Source organism: Callorhinchus milii, unplaced genomic scaffold (assembly GCF_018977255.1).
Source record: "Callorhinchus milii isolate IMCB2004 unplaced genomic scaffold, IMCB_Cmil_1.0 Scaffold4, whole genome shotgun sequence".
Taxonomy (NCBI): Eukaryota; Metazoa; Chordata; class Chondrichthyes; order Chimaeriformes; family Callorhinchidae; genus Callorhinchus; species Callorhinchus milii.
This window is the reverse complement of record NW_024704745.1, coordinates 416,007-433,757: the sequence shown is the minus strand read 5'-3', so window position 1 is coordinate 433,757 and position 17,751 is coordinate 416,007. Positions and strand designations below refer to the sequence as shown.

The following is a 17,751-nucleotide window of genomic DNA, read 5'->3' as shown; positions in this document are numbered from 1 at the left end:
CCCCGCTGTCTCCCCGCTGTCTCTCCCCGCTGTCTCCCCGCTGTCTCTCCCCGCTGTCTCTCCCCGCTGTCTCTCCCCGCTGTCTCACCCCGCTGTCTCTCCCCGCTGTCTCTCCCCGCTGTCTCTCCCCGCTGTCTCCCCGCTGTCTCTCCCCGCTGTCTCTCCCCGCTGTCTCTCCCCGCTGTCTCACCCCGCTGTCTCTCCCCGCTGTCTCTCCCCGCTGTCTCTCCCCGCTGTCTCACCCCTGGGAAACTCAGCATTTAGAATCTAATGCATATTCTGACTGCTCCAAGGAACTACTGTGCTTCTAAAAGGAGTCCTACAGTGGTTAGAGCACTCGCCTCGCAAGCGAAACCTGGGTTCGATTCCCCAAAACGTTAGGCAACTTGCCCTACTCCACACCCCGGTTTACCTTTCAGTAAGAAGGAAACCCACTTGTGAGTCGATTGGCGGATTACTTTTCTGGGGGTAATAATCCCTTCAGAAAAATAAATAAATAATAAACTGGTCACCCAATCCTCGACTGTGGGACGCTGCTGTGCGCCATTGGCTGCCGCGTTTCGCCCACAAGATATACAGTCAATTCACTTCACAGTATATTCTGTGAAGCTCTTTGAGACGTCTTGAAGACGTGAAAAGGCGCTATATCAAATGCAAGGATTACTATTATTATTATAAAAATTGTGCTTGGTGCTTCATGAGTTTCATTTGCCAGGAAGAGTAGCCAAATTGAAGCTGCCTTTTGGTTTCAATTGTGGAATAAGGAACATGCACTTTTTGCGAAGGAAGAACGTCTCAAAGCGTTTCACTGAGTCAATGGGGTTTCACAGGCAGGAAGTAAAAGAGGGTGGAAGGACAAGGAGAGCATTTAAGGCTTTTGAGCAAAGGCACTGCCAAAAATGCGTTTTTTTTTTAAAAAAAGGTTTTGAAAGCAAAGAGGTAGGGCTCGAGACAAAATGGTTTTGGGGGAGAGTTCCGGAGAACGGGCAGAGTGGCTCACTGGCAACGGGACAGAGGGAATGAGGAACAAACAGATTAGAATCAGAACAGCAGCTCTGGGATCTCCAAATTCCTCAGTGATACAGTAACTGCTATGCATCACTGCCTCGTCAAATGCTTTCTCTTTTATTTCCTCCCACTCCCACACATATGAACAGAATTCTGGTGCCATATTTTTATTAACTTTTGCCATATCCTGACGACAATTATTAACCAAATACTGCATGTGCAGTCCTGTAGCTCAGTGGTTAGAGTGCTCGCCTCGCAAGCAAGATGACCCGGGTGTGATTCCCGGGCAGGGCGAAACGTTGAGCGAGTTTCCTACTCGACACACCTCTGTTCACCTGGCAGTAAGTAGGAACCCGATTGTTAGTCAATTGGTGGATCGCTTTTCCGGGGGTAATAATCCCTTCAAAAATAAATAATAATTTGGTTATTTAATGTTAATATGTCAAATACAAGGATTATTATTTTAGGCACAATTTAGTAAAACGGATAAATCTCATTATTAGTCCCATAATCCATCCCCACATCTCACCAGTTCTGGCCCAGGCTCCACTGTCTCCCCATCACTGAACGGATCGACTTCAAGATCCTCACACTCGTGTTCAAATCCCTTCACTCTCTGACACCTCCCGACCTCTCCACTCCCCAATCCACCACCCGACATCTCCGCTCGACTGGCAACGGGCTCCTGCTCGTCCCTCGCACCCTCTGCCCCACCATTGGAGGTCGCGCTTTCAGCCACTACGCCCCGAAACTCTGGAACACTCTCACTCAATCCCTCCGCCTTGCCCCCTCTCTACCCTTTTCCAAATCCCACCTGAAAATCTTCCTTTTCTACGGTCCTTATGGCCACCTCCCCTCACCCCAGCTCAGTCAGGCTCTGCCACTGTTAAATGCTCCGAGACCCTACCCTGCATGGAGGGTGCTATATAAGTGCAAGCTGTTGCTTTTGTTAGTAGTGGTGCCATTTGGTTAGCTAGCACAGAACTGCCCCTATTTCCCATCTTTCTCAGGTTTCCACTGTTCCTGTAAAGGACTTTTATCATTGTGGAGTCCTGTAGTATATTGGTTAGAGCACTTGCCTCGTAAGCGAGAGGATCCGAGCTCGATTCCCGGACAGGGCGAAACATTAGGCAAGTTTCCTTACTCCACATGCCTGTTTACCTACAGTAAGCAGGAACGGTTGTTAGTCGATTGCCGGATCACTTTTCCGGGTATATCTCTTCAAAATAAATAGATAATAAATTGGTCAATCAATCCACGACTCTTTGTGGGATACTGCTGTTCATAATAGGATGACATGTTTCATCCAGAAAATAGTCAATTCACTTTACAGTATATTCTGTGAAGCGCTTTGAGCCATCTCGGAGATGTGATCAGGCGTTGTATAAAATGCAAGGATTATTATTACTCTTGATTGGCTGATTTATTGAGAGAATTTCACATGAACAATGTGCCCAATATACTGCTAACTGGACTTGGCTTCCTCAATTAGGACCTGTGGGAATTCTGTTCAGTGCTTTCCATTTCAGATCATCATCAGGCCTGTGCTTGGAATTATGTTCATCTGGTAACATCAAAATTAAAATGACAATTCTCTATTTCAATCTGAATTCCAGAGTAAAGTAAAACTAATAGTAAGGTTAGTAATTCAAACAAATGGGTCCAATACCATCATGACTCAAATTTGAATTGCTAACTGAAACTCATTCCTAGTCTGATTACACCCTCCATAATGAGGTCCGTCTAATTTATAGGTCAATGCAGCATCAATCTGCAGCGGTAACTTACATTGATAAAGCTCTTCATGCTATATCAAAGCTCGGAGTACCACAGAGCAGAGGTACAGATTCAATTTCTATATTCTTTTGCAATGCTCAACACAACTTCCGAGTAAATAAGGAGAAATTGTTTCCTCTGGTTGGCGGGTGGGTCGGTAACCTGAGGCAAAAGAATCATATCATAGAATTATACAGCACAGAAGGATGCCATTCGGCCCATCGTGTCTGTGCTGGCTCTTTGAAAAGAGCTTCCAAAGAACAAGAGGGAAGATGAGAATTTTTTTAACACAGTGAGTTGTTACGATCTGTTACAAATGCCTGAAAAGCAAATTCAATAATAACTTTCAAAAGGGATTTGAATATTTGCTTAAAAAGAAACAAATTGCAAGGCTATAGGCAAAGAGTGGGGGGAGACAAATTGGATAGCTCTGAGGATTACCATCAGAAGTAAAAAAAAATGGTAGTTTTTTTAATTCCAAGGATTAAATCTAAAACAATCATTGAAATGTCTTTTCCAGTTCCCCAGTTTTATCTTAATACTTAACAAAGTGTCAATCAACACGCTTAATGTTCTTTTGTTTGCGGTATCAACTTTATTTGGAAATTTCAAATTGGGTGTCTTATCTACACTTGTAAACAAAATTGCAAACAAAATCACAATTACATCTTCAGAAAAAAATTGGAGACCAACATTAATTACATCATTGCAGTTTCTTCCTGTTAGTCTAGCAAATTTCTATAATACTGTATATTAGGGCTTTCCAATACTGCCTCAAGAGGAAATAAAGTCTGGAATCATTTCCAAAAATTGTTCGTGGTTTCTCCACATTGATAGAAAACAAATGAACATGCCAGATCCAATACCTTCAATTTAAAGAAATATTGTACCTTAAAATAGTCAGAACTTGATAATTATCAGAAAATTAATTCGGTGCTGAATTTCCTAAAACATATTTCACTATTTTAAGTGTCTTCTTTCTCTCACTCCCTTCTGTTTCCCGGTTTACCAATATGTCCATGATTCCATTCCCTGAAAAATCAGTTATGAAAGTCTGAAATGAAAGAGCAATGACTGGCACGAGTGAAAGACTCACAAAAAGAACAACAAATTTCATTTTTATAGCGCTTTTCACGCCAGGAGGATCTCCTAGGAGGACACACATGATCCTCTGTGAAGTTAGATCCACTGATGGAATTTAAATTGAACAAAATGAGATTTAAAAAAAAACATATATTCTAGGAGGGCAATTTTATCAAATTAGTCACAGAGAAAAGATGGATTCGCTTACAAGCAGGAAATGCAGACTTACTAGAAACAAGATCACAGTACACTGCTTCTTCATTCATAAGTTGCACTTTATTTTATGCATGATACATAAAATATATACAGTGGAAGACACTTAAGCTGGACACTGGTTAATAATATAATAATCCTTGCATTTGATACAGCACCTTATCACATCTTTGAGACGTCTCAAAGAGCTTCAGCGTATATAATGTAAAGTAATTTGACTGTATATTTTGTGGGCGAAACACGGCAACCAAATGCGCACAGCAGTGTCTCACAAACAGTCATGGATTGAGTGACAATTTTTTTTAAGGAATTATTTATAAGTAAATCTTTGAAGGTGGCAGAACAGGTAGATATCAGCACCTTGGGACGTCCTCCTGATGTGAAAGGCGCTGTACAAATGTAATTTTGTTATTGTTGTAGATAAAGTGTTAAAAAAGCATACGGGATACAAATGTACAGTCAATTCACTTTACAGTATATTCTGTGAAGCGCTTTGAGACGTCTAGAAGACGCGAAAAGCGCTATATCAAATGCAAGGATTATTATTTATTTAATATTAAACTTAATAGAAGTTTTCAAAATTATGAGGGGATTCGATTGGGTGAACAAGCAGAAACTATTTCCACTGGCAGGTGGGTCAGTAACCCGAGGACACCGATTTAAAATCGTTGTTAAAAGAAACAGTGGAGGTGAGGAGAAATGTTTTCACACAGCGAGTTGTTGGGATCTGGAATGCGTTGCCTGAAAGGCTCGTGGAAGCCAATTCAATAACAACTCTTAAGAGAGAAAGAGATAATTATTTGGGGACGACAAGTTTGCAGGGCTATGGGGAGAGAGCGGGGAGTGGGATTGATTTGAACAGAGCTCTTTCAAAGAGCCGGCACAGACACGATGGACCGAATGGCCTCGTCGTGTGATGTGTAATTCTATGATTCTATGACACAGGACTCCACAACCTCGGACTCTGGGTAAATCGGACAAGTCGGCCCTGACGTGTCCGGGTTAAGCTGCTTCCACTGTAATTGGAAAGGCACCAAATAAACCAGCTGAAGTAGAAAATTCCAAGCTCCGCAGTTCAAAATTCTACACAGAATGATTCGTAGACAATAGTTATTGTTGTGCAAACTACAGCATGAACAACCATGTGTAAATATTTGCAAATGGCCCATAAACATCCAAACCTACAGCAGAAACTGAAGGGCTGGTAGTAGCTGCCCATTTTCACTGTCTTTGGCACACTTTCACTTAAAAACACAACAACAAATAACATTTACACAGCGCCTTTCACATCAGGAGGACTTCCAAGGCGCTGGACAGCCAGGGATCTGCACATGAGCTGGTAGATGGGATCAGGAGGGGTGGAGGGCGGGAAGGGTAGGGGTAGGAGAGTGACTGAAGGCGCGATCAAAGAAGAGGTCCTTGAACGAGGCAAGATACAATGAGGGAAGTTATAAGGGGCATCAGTCCCAACTGTTAATTCCAATTGGCTGTGGTGACACCAACTTCAGCGTGGACACTGTCCTGCAGGACCACACTGAGAAGGGGTGAAAGGCACTCGTCATGCTCGTCCCTCTTCAAGAATATCAAGATCCAGATGCAGGTCATACAAGATCTGTATGCAAACTGTCCTCCTATATGAGCCTTTGTGGTCCTGGAGATGTAGTAGAGAGGCTTCTTCCAGCCCCTGTTGCTAAGCACCCTGGCCATGGTAGCAGCCTCACAGTTGGCATGTCTAGTGCCAAGGCCCCTCACATGAAGACCTGGGTAGCAGAATTTTCAGATTTATTTTAAGAAATAAAAACGTTCTTGCGTTTTTACCGATTTTACCAAGTAAAGTTGAGTATTGTAGTCATTTCATACAAACCAAAATCCTTTTCAATGTCTCATGTAGTGAGAATGAAAGGTTTGGAGATGCAACAAGTTAGTGGAAACATCACATTTAGTATGGTGAGTCAGAAAGCTCGGAGACCAAAGAATCTGTCCATGTCCTCGATTTGTACAGAGCACAGTGAAATGTTAACAATGTCAATGCCTGCAGCAGCTGAACTGCTCAGTTCAGGATCTGTCAATACCTGACTCTTGGTTTCAGATCCTTCACACTCACTGTGAATTGCTTCTGTTGGAACTATCCGATAGTCATTCGGATGAGTGCAGAACTCCTCAGTGAATTCATCAGTTGGCTGATCATCAAATGGCTTGAAGCTGGCTTCATCTGTTTCTACAGGATTCTCACTATCAGTATTTTTCTGGAATTTTACTGGCAGTGAATGTGGCTCATAACCATCTTCATCATCACTGCTTATTAATTCTGTTCCATTATCTTCCTGGATATTCATTTTATTTTCATTTAAATAATTTAAATTCAATGCTACGTGATCTAAATTACTGATATTTTCTTCCACATCAGAGTAGTTGTAGACATGGCTGACTTGTTTTAAGTTACTCTGAAGAAAAAAATACAATCTATGAAGGTTTTCAAGTTTCTTTTTACACCATAACTAACACAAGCAGGAATGAAAGCATTATATTATGGATCAGATAAATTGTCTGCTGGGTTCATGTACGAGTACAGTCATTACACTTAACAAAAATTGCACGTGAAGCACTTTTGAAATGATATACTTATACTTGATTATACAATCTATACTAATAAAATGATAATGTCTTGTCTGCTTTCCAAGAAGGATCTCAATAACCGATTGACATAGAGACATGGTTTATACCTCATCTGAAAGATCTTGTACCTGGGAGTGACATGCGCATATTTGTTTTCGGGTGTTCCCTATCGTTTATGAGTTATTTTCAGTTTTGCATTTTTCGCTGCAGTTACACCTGGTCGCTGCCAAATCAAAGTACTGCTGTGGCATCATGCTTCACAGAGCACATACGTATGTATGCATTCTTTCCAGTCGGGAAGAGGGCCCTAAGTACTTCACAGGATATGCTGTAAAGTGCACGATACAAAGGAAAACTGTTGTAAAAACAAACATTTCTTTCTATGGCAAATTAAGCTGCCTAATTCTGTATAAAACATGCTTTGAGAAGTGCTGAAAGAACTTATAAACATATTAAGTTTGATTTTAGTTAAAATCTGAATCCAATCATATTAGCAGTAAGTCTTACATACCAGAGATTGTGGGATGTATTTTGTTAAGCAACCCAGAAAACCTCCCTTGCATAGTGTTATGATGAAGATGAGAAGTCCAATACACAGCAGACAAGTAGAAAACAACATCCACAACCAAAGTGATTCTGTAAAAGAAGAGCTGAATTCATAAAACTAAAACAAATTTAAAGATTGGTTTTCATTTCATCAGTTTGCTTTGCACAACAGAGACTTAAGTGTTCTGATCCCGTCCCCAGCTTGGGTCCGAAACACTGATTATCCAGCGGCTTGGGGCATTTTCCCAACATGAACGGTGCTATACAAATATCATTTTGTTGTTGTAAGAGCTGAAGAATTCAGCACAATGTAACACCAAAATAAAATCATGGAGTTAAGAATGAGGTAATCTTAACTATCACATTCGTAATCACAGCCTCATGGTAATTGAGGAAACTGGTAAAATTTTACTGCAAAATACCCATCTCAGTTTAGTCGTAATAAATACAACAACAAAATGACATTTGTATAGCACCTTTCACGTCGGGAGGACGTCCCAAGGCCTGGACAATCAGTGTTTCGGACCCGAGCTGGGGTTGCATTGAGAAGGGTGGAGGGTCCGGGGGGGAAGCAGGATGATCGAAAGCACGGTTGAAGAGGAGGGTCTTGAGATGGGTCTTGAAGGAGGCGAGGGAGGGGGCGAGGCAGAGGGTCCGTGGGATGGAGTTCCAGAGGGTGGGGGCAGAGTGGCAGAAATGGTGGGGTGGGTGAGGTGTGGGACGTTAAGCCAGCCGGAGCCCACTGAGCGGAGGGATTGGGCAGGATGGCAGAGGGTCGCAGAGGTAGGGCGGGGAGCAAAGCCATGGAGGGCTTTGAAGGTGAGGACCAGGATCTTGAACTGTATCCTCTGTTTGATGGGAAGCCAGTGGAGGGAGGAGTTGGGGAGGCCGACAAGCGACGAGTTTGCATAGTCAAGCTTCATGTTATGAATGCATGTATGAGGGTTTTGGTGACTTGTGGTGTGACACAGTGGCGGAGCCAGGCGAAGTTGCAGAGGTGGGGGAAGGCAGAGCGGGTCATGGCACGGATGTGGTGTAGAAAGGATAGTTGAGGATCAAACAAAATGCCAAGGTTCTGAACTGACTTAGAAATGGATGGTGATGCTGTCAGTGCCTGAGGTGTGGAGGCACTGATAATAATATAATAATCCTTGCATTTGATATAGCTTTTCACATCTTCTAGACATCTCAAAGAGCTTCACAGAATAGACTGTAAAGTAAATTGTATATTTGTGGGCGAAAAGCTGATGGGAGACAATCAGTGAGCCTCGGTCTTGTTGATGTTCAACTGAAGAAAGTTAGCTCTCATCCAGGACTTGATATCTGACAGACATTCTGTCAGGACAGCAGTGGGTCCTGGAGTCAAGGTTGTTGGCAGAGAGGTACGGTTGGGTGTCATCCACATACATGTGGAAGTTGACTCCATGTCTACATGTCATCAACAGGGAACATATAGATATTGAAGAGGAGGGAATCAAGGACAGAGCACTGAGGAACGCCGCACAAAACGGTTCGGGGCTAAAGGAATAACCATTAGTGGGGTTGAAGTAGAGGCGGTGTGAGAGGTACGATCTGAACCAATCAAGGACGAAACCGGGAAGGTTGAGGTGAGAGGAGAGGCGGTGGATTAGGATAGAGTGATCAACTGTGTCGAAGGCAGCAGAGAGGTCAAGGAGGATGAGGAAGCAGAGGAAGCCCTGGTCACAGGCGGACAGAATGTCATTTGTCACTTTTGACCAGGGCTGTTTCTGTGCTATGGATGGCACGGAAACCCGTTTGGAGGGGTTCGTGAAAGGAGTGGCGGAAGAGGAAGGAGCGAAGCTGGGAAGCAATGACTCGTTCCAGGATCTTGGAGAGGAATGCAAAGTTGGAGATGGGGCGGTAGATTGAGACCAGGAATGGGTCCAAGGAGGGTTTTATAAGGGTAGGAGTATTGACGGCCATTTGTAAAGGAGTGGGAATGGGAAGGGTACAAGTGGACAGGGAGAGGTTTATGATGTCTGTAAGTAGATGGGCAAGGAGGTGGAGCTGGGAGATAAGGAGAGGGGTGGGGATGGGATCGAGGGAGCAGGTGGTTGGTTTCATGCGGGTTATAGTGGTGGTGAGAGAGGAGACAAGTTCGAAGAGTGGAGGGAGAGATGGGTTGGGCTGGGGTAAGAGAGAGATGGGGAAGAGGTAGTAGACAGAAGGACCGAGGGATATCCTCGACTTTGGATTCGAGGAAGTCCAACATCGCCTTGCAGTTGGCATTGGACGTGAGGATGGGCGAGGCATGAGAGGGTGGGCTGAGGAGCCGGTTGGTGATGGAGAAGAGCCTGGGGTTGTCCTTGGCCTCCAAGATTGTCTTGGAGTAGAACGACGATTTAGTGGAGGCGAGGGCAGAGCAGTAGAATTTGATAAGGTTCAGCCAGATCTGCCGATGGACCGTTAGGTTCGATTTAAGACAGGTGCATTCAGCGGCACACACCTGTGCTTTAAGGGAGCGGAGGTAATAAATGTAATAAAAGCAGATTGAGTCCAGAGAGCTCAAGACATTATACCCACAATGTCCTTCTCAGTGTGTGTGACTATATATCACATCTAATTTCTGAGGGATCATAAGGCTTTTCAGGCATGACCTAAAGATGGGGCAGGAAGAAGGCGGAGGGATAAAAGAAAAGTATTCCAGAGTTTTGGGACATAGTGGCTGAAAGTGAAGCCACCGATGGTGGAACGGAGGATATGAGGAACATGCAGGAACTTAACAAACAAGACAGCAAGATTGAGTCTAGGAAGCTGAAGACATTATTCAATACCTCCACTGTCCATCACAGGGTGTGTGACTATACATCTCTTTTCCGAGGGATTAGAAGGCTTTTCGTTAGAAGAAAATATTTTGATGGTGACACAGTAATTTGTGCTGGCTTCTACATCTTCAACTATTTTTGATACACTCTGTTCATCAGTTGAGCCTTGCAGATCTCTGTGCTGATAGAGAAGAAAATAGAAGTGATGTAATTTTCATATATCTAGTGAAATTCTACAGCTAAATTTATCACATATTCCATAATAATGTTTGTGTGTTTTGCACACTGGCTTTTACTCTCAGTGGCGGCTAGAAACATTCAAGCAGATATTAAACGGGGATTAGACTAAAGGTTGTTTTCTGCATTTAAAATCTTTAACCCTCTACACAGAAACAGACATAATACATGCTAGAACACATTATCTGCACACCTCCCTGAAGTAGATAATAATAATCTTGCATTTGATATAGCGCCTGATCACGTCTTCGAGACGTCTCAAAGTGCTTCACAGAATATACTGTGAAGTGAATGGACTGTATACTTTGTGGGCGACACGTGGTACAGCAGTGTCTTACAAACAGTCGTGGATTCAGTGAACAATTTTTTCTTTTTTAATATACCTTATTTTATATATGTGTATTCCCTTGCTGGCCTCCATGTAATCCCTTGCTAGAGCCAGTTAATGTCCCAACCACCATCCTGACCGAGATCAAATTAAATTAGGATTTAGATACCTTAAGATCTGTGTCTGGATACCAAGCAAGGTCATCATAGGAGCTAGAATTTTTAAATCAAATATACAAACATGCTCTACCAATAAGTTAAGCATATATTTATTAAGCTACTGCTTTTTAAATAAAATAATTAAACTGTACCTCTTCTATTGTTCCATTTCTCGCTATGATAATGTGATACTTCCATTGCCCAAAGATATCCAATAAAGAATCAATTCCTCCATTTTTAATAATGGTCGGTGGTGTGGCAAAATCAAAATTAATTTTAAAAGCTCCCCTGCTTCCTACGAGATGAACATTGACTGGACGTAGATTTGCTGTAGAAGAAAATAAAAATAAGTTACAGTATTAGATTTGTGTTAGAAACATCCTTATTATTAATAATAATCCTTGCATTTGATGTAGAGACATCTCAAATTTATAAAAATAAGGGTTTTTATCTATCTTATTTCTGACAATTCTTATTTATGGTCTTAAAGGTGAGGACGAGGATCTTGAATTCGATTCTCTTGGGGATGGGGAGCCAGTGGAATCGAGCAAGGGTGGGAGTGATGGGGTCACGAAGCCTGGTGCGTGAGAGTACAGGAGCTGCAGAGTTTTGAATGATCTGAGGCTTGTGAAGGGAAGGCCGATGAGGGAGGAGTTCCCGTAGTCGAGCCTTGATGTGATCAGAATGATCAGAATGGATGTATTAAGGGATATGCCAAAAGAGTGGGTTCTGAGATTATAAAATCTGCCATTATCGAATAAACTTGTGGACCAGGCTCGATAGGCTGAATGGCCTCCTCCTGTTCCTGTTTTTCCTGTATTCCAATACCAATTAAGGAAGACATCAAGGTCTGAATATACAAGCCTTGTAATATTTTGCAGCAGTTGATGCTGGAATCAAGCCCGAGACCCAGCAAAGGCAAAGGAACCCTTCCACATGCATGTATAGGACAACTGAACCATCAATGCGGGATATTTAGACATGTGTCTAATACACCATAGTTGTATTGTGGTGCATAAAAACCTGCACCGGAACTTTGTTGTCATTGAAGAGAGATGAGAACAACCATTCTCCATTTGGGTCAGAACGGCAGCATCCAAGCAAAAGTTGGTGTCAAGCACAATCCCATATACCAATATGAATCGACAAATGGAACACATCTTCTAATCAATATGTTCAAGCTCTTCTTTTGAGCATAAGACCACACTTGGGAACAACCACTACCATATCCATTAAATAGCGCAGGGTTGAAGATTAGCTTTTTTTTCTTTCAGTACACCAGTGGTAAGTCTCTTTTTTCCAGTAACAATAACAATCATGATAACAAACAAGCTTACTGTCCCGCCGGGGCTGAAAATCTTCTGTTATCGTCCAATTAGACTCTTCAGCTTCTGTAATTGCTTTAACTCGAACAAAGAATATAGCGGAAAAGTCTCCAAATTCATTCGTTAAATTACACATTTGGGTGCTGATGTGAGAGCAATTTTGTGTTGCTTGCCATACTTCCCCATTGCTATGAGAAACAAAAATAACTTTTTTTAAAAAATCTTTACAGTACATCAGATAATAATAATCCTTGCATTTGATATATCACATTATCAAGTCGTTGAGAGGTATCAAAGAGCTAATAGAATATACTGTAAAGTGAACTGAATATATATTTTGTGGATGAAAAGTGGCAGCCAATTGCGCACAACAGTGTCCCACAAACAGTGACCTTTATTTGAAGGGATTATTACCCCCGGAAACCGATCCGCCAATCGACTAATATAACAACAATATAATCCTTGCATTTAATATAGCGTTTGTCACGTCTCCTAGACGTCTCAAAGCGCTTAACAGAATACACTGTAAAGTGAATTGACCGTATATTTGTGGGCGAAATGTGGCAGCCAATTGCGCACAACAGTGGCAAATAGGATTGAAAATGACCAATTTATTATTGTTTTTTGTTTTGGAGGGATTATTATTAGGCGTGTAGAGTAAGTAAACTTGCCCAAGGTTTCGCCCTGCCTGGAATTGAACCCAGGTATCTTGCTTGAAAGGCGAGGGCTCTAACCACTGAGCTACAGGACTCCACGAACAACCTAGACTCTAACACACTGTAAGTGTGTTGTATGAAAATCTTGACGACTCTCTTATCAACTTATCCCTGGATAGATAAACATTTTCCAATAGATGTGCAACTTGACTTGAATATTAACCTTTTTTTATATTAAAACATTGTGTCTATGAGTATGCTTAACAGAGACTTTTAGAACTGAAAGTGTTAGATCATAGAAAAAGGCCATTCAGATCATTAAATCTGCTCCTGCATTTTTTTTCTCCACATGAGCCACCCAGTCGAATGACACAAGTAACAGTTTCTGACTCCTACCCTATAGCCTTAGAGAATACCATGTTGTTAACATTTACACTTGCTTCAAAATCAGATATTCAGGCTTTAAATGGGACTGAGAAAGTGAACCCAGAACAGTACTTTCGGATGCACCAACAGAACAAGACAACACATATTTAGGATTGCAAAGGGCAATTTCAGGAAAGGCGTCAGAAAATAATTACCCTCTAGGTAAAGAAATATCCACTGAATCACGGTTACCAGAAAAGATGGTTGCGGCCCTAGTCCTGGATTCATCAAAAAAAAAGAACAGGTCAACGCTATGAAGAAAGGATGAGGTCAAATTGGCCAAAGTGACTTCTTTACCTAAACCAATCTTGTGAAATCCAAATAACTACAATTATTGTTGGGATATAAATATCACTCTATATAAATATTACAAAGATGGCTCCCTCCCAAACAGAAGTTACCTTCTGGGCTGCTCCAGATTGATTAAACATTTGGAAATACAGTAAACAGAAATTGCCTTGTAAAGTGGGGACAAAATTATAGAAAACATACTTAAAATACATATATTCCACTGTGTAGTTTGTAGCAACTGAACCAGGGTCCCCGGCTTCCCACTTCAGAGCATGCTGAAAGTTTTCAGACACAAATGACACATTGCAAGGTGGCGGCAGGTCAGCTGTCCCTGAAAGCAGAACGTTTATATTAACCGTTGGCACAAATATCAGATAGCATTTCATGTACTCGCGAGTAAGCTACGCAAAAGCACTTTCCAATGTCCTCCCTTTCTTTATTAACTTGATAGTAAAGAGATATAAAGGCAAAATGGACTGTGTTTTGCATTGGCTACTACTTTAGTGACTATACAAATGTTATTTTGTTGTTGTTGTGACATTATGTCATGGAGAAGGACTGGAGGGGCTCTATTGAGCTTCAGACTCTCTGGGAATCCATCAGGGGAAGCTCGTCTCTGAGAAAGATCAGTACAGCAGGCAACTAACTCTTACCTACCAGAGCTAAAAAGCTGATGAAGGTACAAGAGACCAAGTACTTCAAACATTCTGTCAGCAGTGAACATAGCAGTTTTGGTGCTCTCAGTTCTCAATTTTGAACTCTGAAACAAAACAAAGTCTATTAGTAACTGGATTTGGTGATACGGTTATAAAATATCATATTATTTCTGTTCAAACTCGTTTTTAGTGCTGCTCGAAAATTGTTTTGCTTTTAAAAAAATACTTTATTTGAAAATAACGAGACGTTATCCTAAATAAAAGGAGGTCTGTAACTGCAAGTTGTTGAAAAACAATACTATCAAAGTTATGAATCCCATATTCAATGTACCTTTATATAGCATCAATTAATATCTTAAAATGCTTACAGAACACAAACAAATTTGTCGATCCTACAATTTAATCTCATTTAATCTTTTTAGGCACAATCCCAAACTGATTACACTTTGAGAACATTTTCACTTTAACATCCTTCATTATCAGTGAGCACGATTTTCATCTGTGCCTTGCTAGAAAAGGATAATAAATCCGTCCTATCAACCGTTGAAGGTACTGAAAGGGTGAAGGAATAAATCATAACGCTATATATAAAAGCACCTTACTGCACTTTTCTCATGCTCTCCTGGGTGCCAGCAGTATTTTGGATTTGTCATCTTTGTCTTATAGTTTATTAAATTAATAAAACCCTTATGCTTACAGGTAAAACAAAACACCCACGCATCAATCTTAGATGCTTTTTCTTCCCCTATAAGAAAGATGCGCTTCTAGCTACCTTCAACTATTCACTCCTTGGCTGTTTGGGGGGCTCTGCTGTGCCCAAAATTGCTTGTTGCTTTTCACCCACAAAATAAACAATCAAACCACCTGACAGCATATCCTGCGAAGAGTTTAGAGACATGTCAGTAATGTGATAGGGAGCTATAAGAACAATAGTTTGTGGGCTGTTTGTGGGACGCTGCGATGTGCAATTGGCTGCCGAGTTTAGCCCACAAAATATACAGTCAATTCACTTTACAGTATATTCTATTAAGTGATTTCAGACATTTCAACAACATGATAATGTGCTACATCAAATGTAAGGATTATTCTAATTAATTATTATTGATAATAGCGTAGTGGTTAGCGTAATTACTAATAAATACAGCAAAATTGAACCCCTTGTTAAATTGAAAGGCCATGTGTCAACTGCAATATAAAGCAAAGGTCTACAGAGCCTGGTACAAAAAATGATTTTCAATTGCAAATTTATGTAAGAATTTTTCGATCATATGTAGTCCTAATATTGTAATACCTTGGGTTGGTATTGGTGGGTTGGTGCGTACCACCGAACAAATCTTAGCTAAGGAAACTGGCAACGCTGTTGATTATGATCTCTTGTGTTATTCTGAGAATCCAAGAAAGTGTTGATATCTACCAATAACAACTTGCACTTGAGCAGCGCCTCTTACGCATGTCTCAAAGCACTTTATTAATAATAATCCTTGCATCTGATATAGTATCTTATCACATCTTCTCAAAGAGCTTCACAGAATATACTGTAAAGTGAAGTGACTGTATATTTTGTGGGTGAAACGGGGCAGCCAATTGCACACAGCAGTGTCCCACAAACAGCATTGGATTGGGTGACCAAATTAATTTTTTTTAAAAAAAGGAATTATTACCCCCAGAAAAGACGTGATAAGGTGCATATCAAATGCAAGGATTATTATTATTGCTTTTTTATAGTGTGGGGCAGCATCTCAGAGCGCTTTATAACATCAGAGCCTGCCACGGAGTAAGGCGGTCGATGAGGAAGTGGGTCTGAAAATGGGTAAGGTGGGGGCAAGGCGAGTGATCGAGGGAGAGATTTCCAAAGTTTTGGGGCGTAGTGGCTGAAAGGGCGGCCGCCAATGGTGGGACAGAGGGGATGAGGGACAAGCAGGAGGCTGGAGCCAGCTGAGCGAAGCAAGCAATCAACCGCCTGGAGTACTTATAATTATTATTATAGACGCTCCTCTAGCTGCCTTCTGCCATTCACTCCGCGGCTGATGGCAGGGCGCAAAACTGTCCACAAGATAGTTTGTTCGCCCACAAAACACGCGGAGCAGTCACTGCACTTTACACTTCAGAATCCCATAGCGTAGTGGTTAGCTCTTGCTCGCAAGCGAGAGAGAGAGAGAGAGAGAGGAGACCCGGGTTCGATTCCCGGGATGGGGCGGAACCTCAGGCAAGTTAAGTCGCTTTCCGGATCGTAATAATCCCTCCAACAAAAACGTTTGATCGCTCAATCGTCAGAGGTTTAGGGCACACACCTCGCAAGCGAGCGACGTGGATTCGACTCCCGGGGCAGGGCCAAACACTGGGCAAGTTTCCTTACCCCACGCGCCTGCCCGCCGGCGGTTACCCAGTGGCTCTTCCTGTGGCGACGATTCTTTCCAGAAAGAAATAAAAAATAATTCGGCGGCGGCCGTTGGCGGGGAGGCGAGCCCCGGCGCCCGGTCCAGCTGCCGCCTTTTGCCCACAAAAACACACGTCTGTGCGCTCGCCACAGCGTTAGCCCGTGAAGCGCTTCCAGGCGTCTCAATGGCGTAATGAGGCGCTGTATCAAATGCGAGGACGATGATTATCATTATTATTATTATACATGTGTATATACTGTGAAAACCGGCGAAGCGCCTCCAGACGTTTCAACCAGGGAACGGGGGGGAGGGGTGAGGGGGGGGGGGGGGGGGCGAGGATTAAACTTCATGTGTATCTATAGATAAATAATATAATATGTCGATGTATCACTTACTTCCTCCTTATTAATCAATAACGAGAGCCGAGGCACTCCGGAATGACCCACCCGCCCCACCATTGGCGGGAGAGCCTTCAGCCACTCTGCCCCCACCTCTGGAATTCCATCACCCGATCACTTTGCCTCGCCCCCTCTTTAGCCTCCTTCAAGTCCCACCTCAAGACCCTCATCTTCGACCATGCCATCAGCCTCACCCCCCTTCTCCTCCCCTCCCTGCTCCCCCTCTGACCAGATCTGGAATACTGTACACTGTCCAGTGCCTTGGGACCTTCTCCCGATTTGAAAGGCACTATACAAATGTAATCTTATTGTTGTTGCAAAATTATTCAATGGATATGCACAAAGCAATGTTGAGGAATATTAGCGGTAGAGACTACTTTGACTTTCATAGAATCATAGAATTATATAGCACAGAAGGAGGCCATTTGTGCCGGCTCTTTGAAAAGAGCTATCCATGACCCACCCGCCCCACCATTGGCGGGAGAGCCTTCAGCCACTCTGCCCCCACCTCTGGAATTCCATCACCCGATCACTTTGCCTCGCCCCCTCTTTAGCCTCCTTCAAGTCCCACCTCAAGACCCTCATCTTCGACCATGCCATCAGCCTCACCCCCCTTCTCCTCCCCTCCCTGCTCCCCCTCTGACCAGATCTGGAATACTGTACACTGTCCAGTGCCTTGGGACCTTCTCCCGATTTGAAAGGCACTATACAAATGTAATCTTATTGTTGTTGCAAAATTATTCAATGGATATGCACAAAGCAATGTTGAGGAATATTAGCGGTAGAGACTACTTTGACTTTCATAGAATCATAGAATTATATAGCACAGAAGGAGGCCATTTGTGCCGGCTCTTTGAAAAGAGCTATCCA

The 17,751-nt window shown here is 42.5% G+C and overlaps 1 protein-coding gene across 1 annotated transcript; it reads right to left on the bottom strand.

Annotated features, from left to right (window-relative positions):
* Positions 1-5,305: 5,305 nt before the first annotated feature.
* Positions 5,306-16,923, bottom strand: LOC103186765 (interferon alpha/beta receptor 2). The gene is made up of 9 exons (XM_042334560.1): positions 16,879-16,923; positions 14,107-14,209; positions 13,651-13,780; positions 13,314-13,376; positions 12,089-12,264; positions 10,904-11,079; positions 10,038-10,209; positions 7,208-7,332; positions 5,306-6,524 (listed from the first exon to the last, which is right to left on the bottom strand). Exons 2-9 carry the CDS (start codon positions 14,171-14,173, stop codon positions 6,033-6,035), a joined length of 1,401 nt encoding a protein of 466 aa, XP_042190494.1. The 5' UTR covers positions 14,174-14,209; positions 16,879-16,923; the 3' UTR covers positions 5,306-6,032.
* Between the last annotated feature and the right edge of the window lie 828 nt (positions 16,924-17,751).

Coding starts and splice junctions, on each gene's coding strand:
- LOC103186765 (XM_042334560.1), bottom strand. CDS start 14,173: ATGTTCACTGCTGACAGAATGTTTGAAGTACTTGGTCTCTTGTACCTT. Junction 11,080..12,088: donor TTTTCAGCCCCGGCGGGACA/GTAAGCTTGTTT, acceptor TTTCTTCTACAG/CAAATCTACGTCCAGTCAAT. Junction 6,525..7,207: donor AATACATCCCACAATCTCTG/GTATGTAAGACT, acceptor TTTTTTCTTCAG/AGTAACTTAAAACAAGTCAG.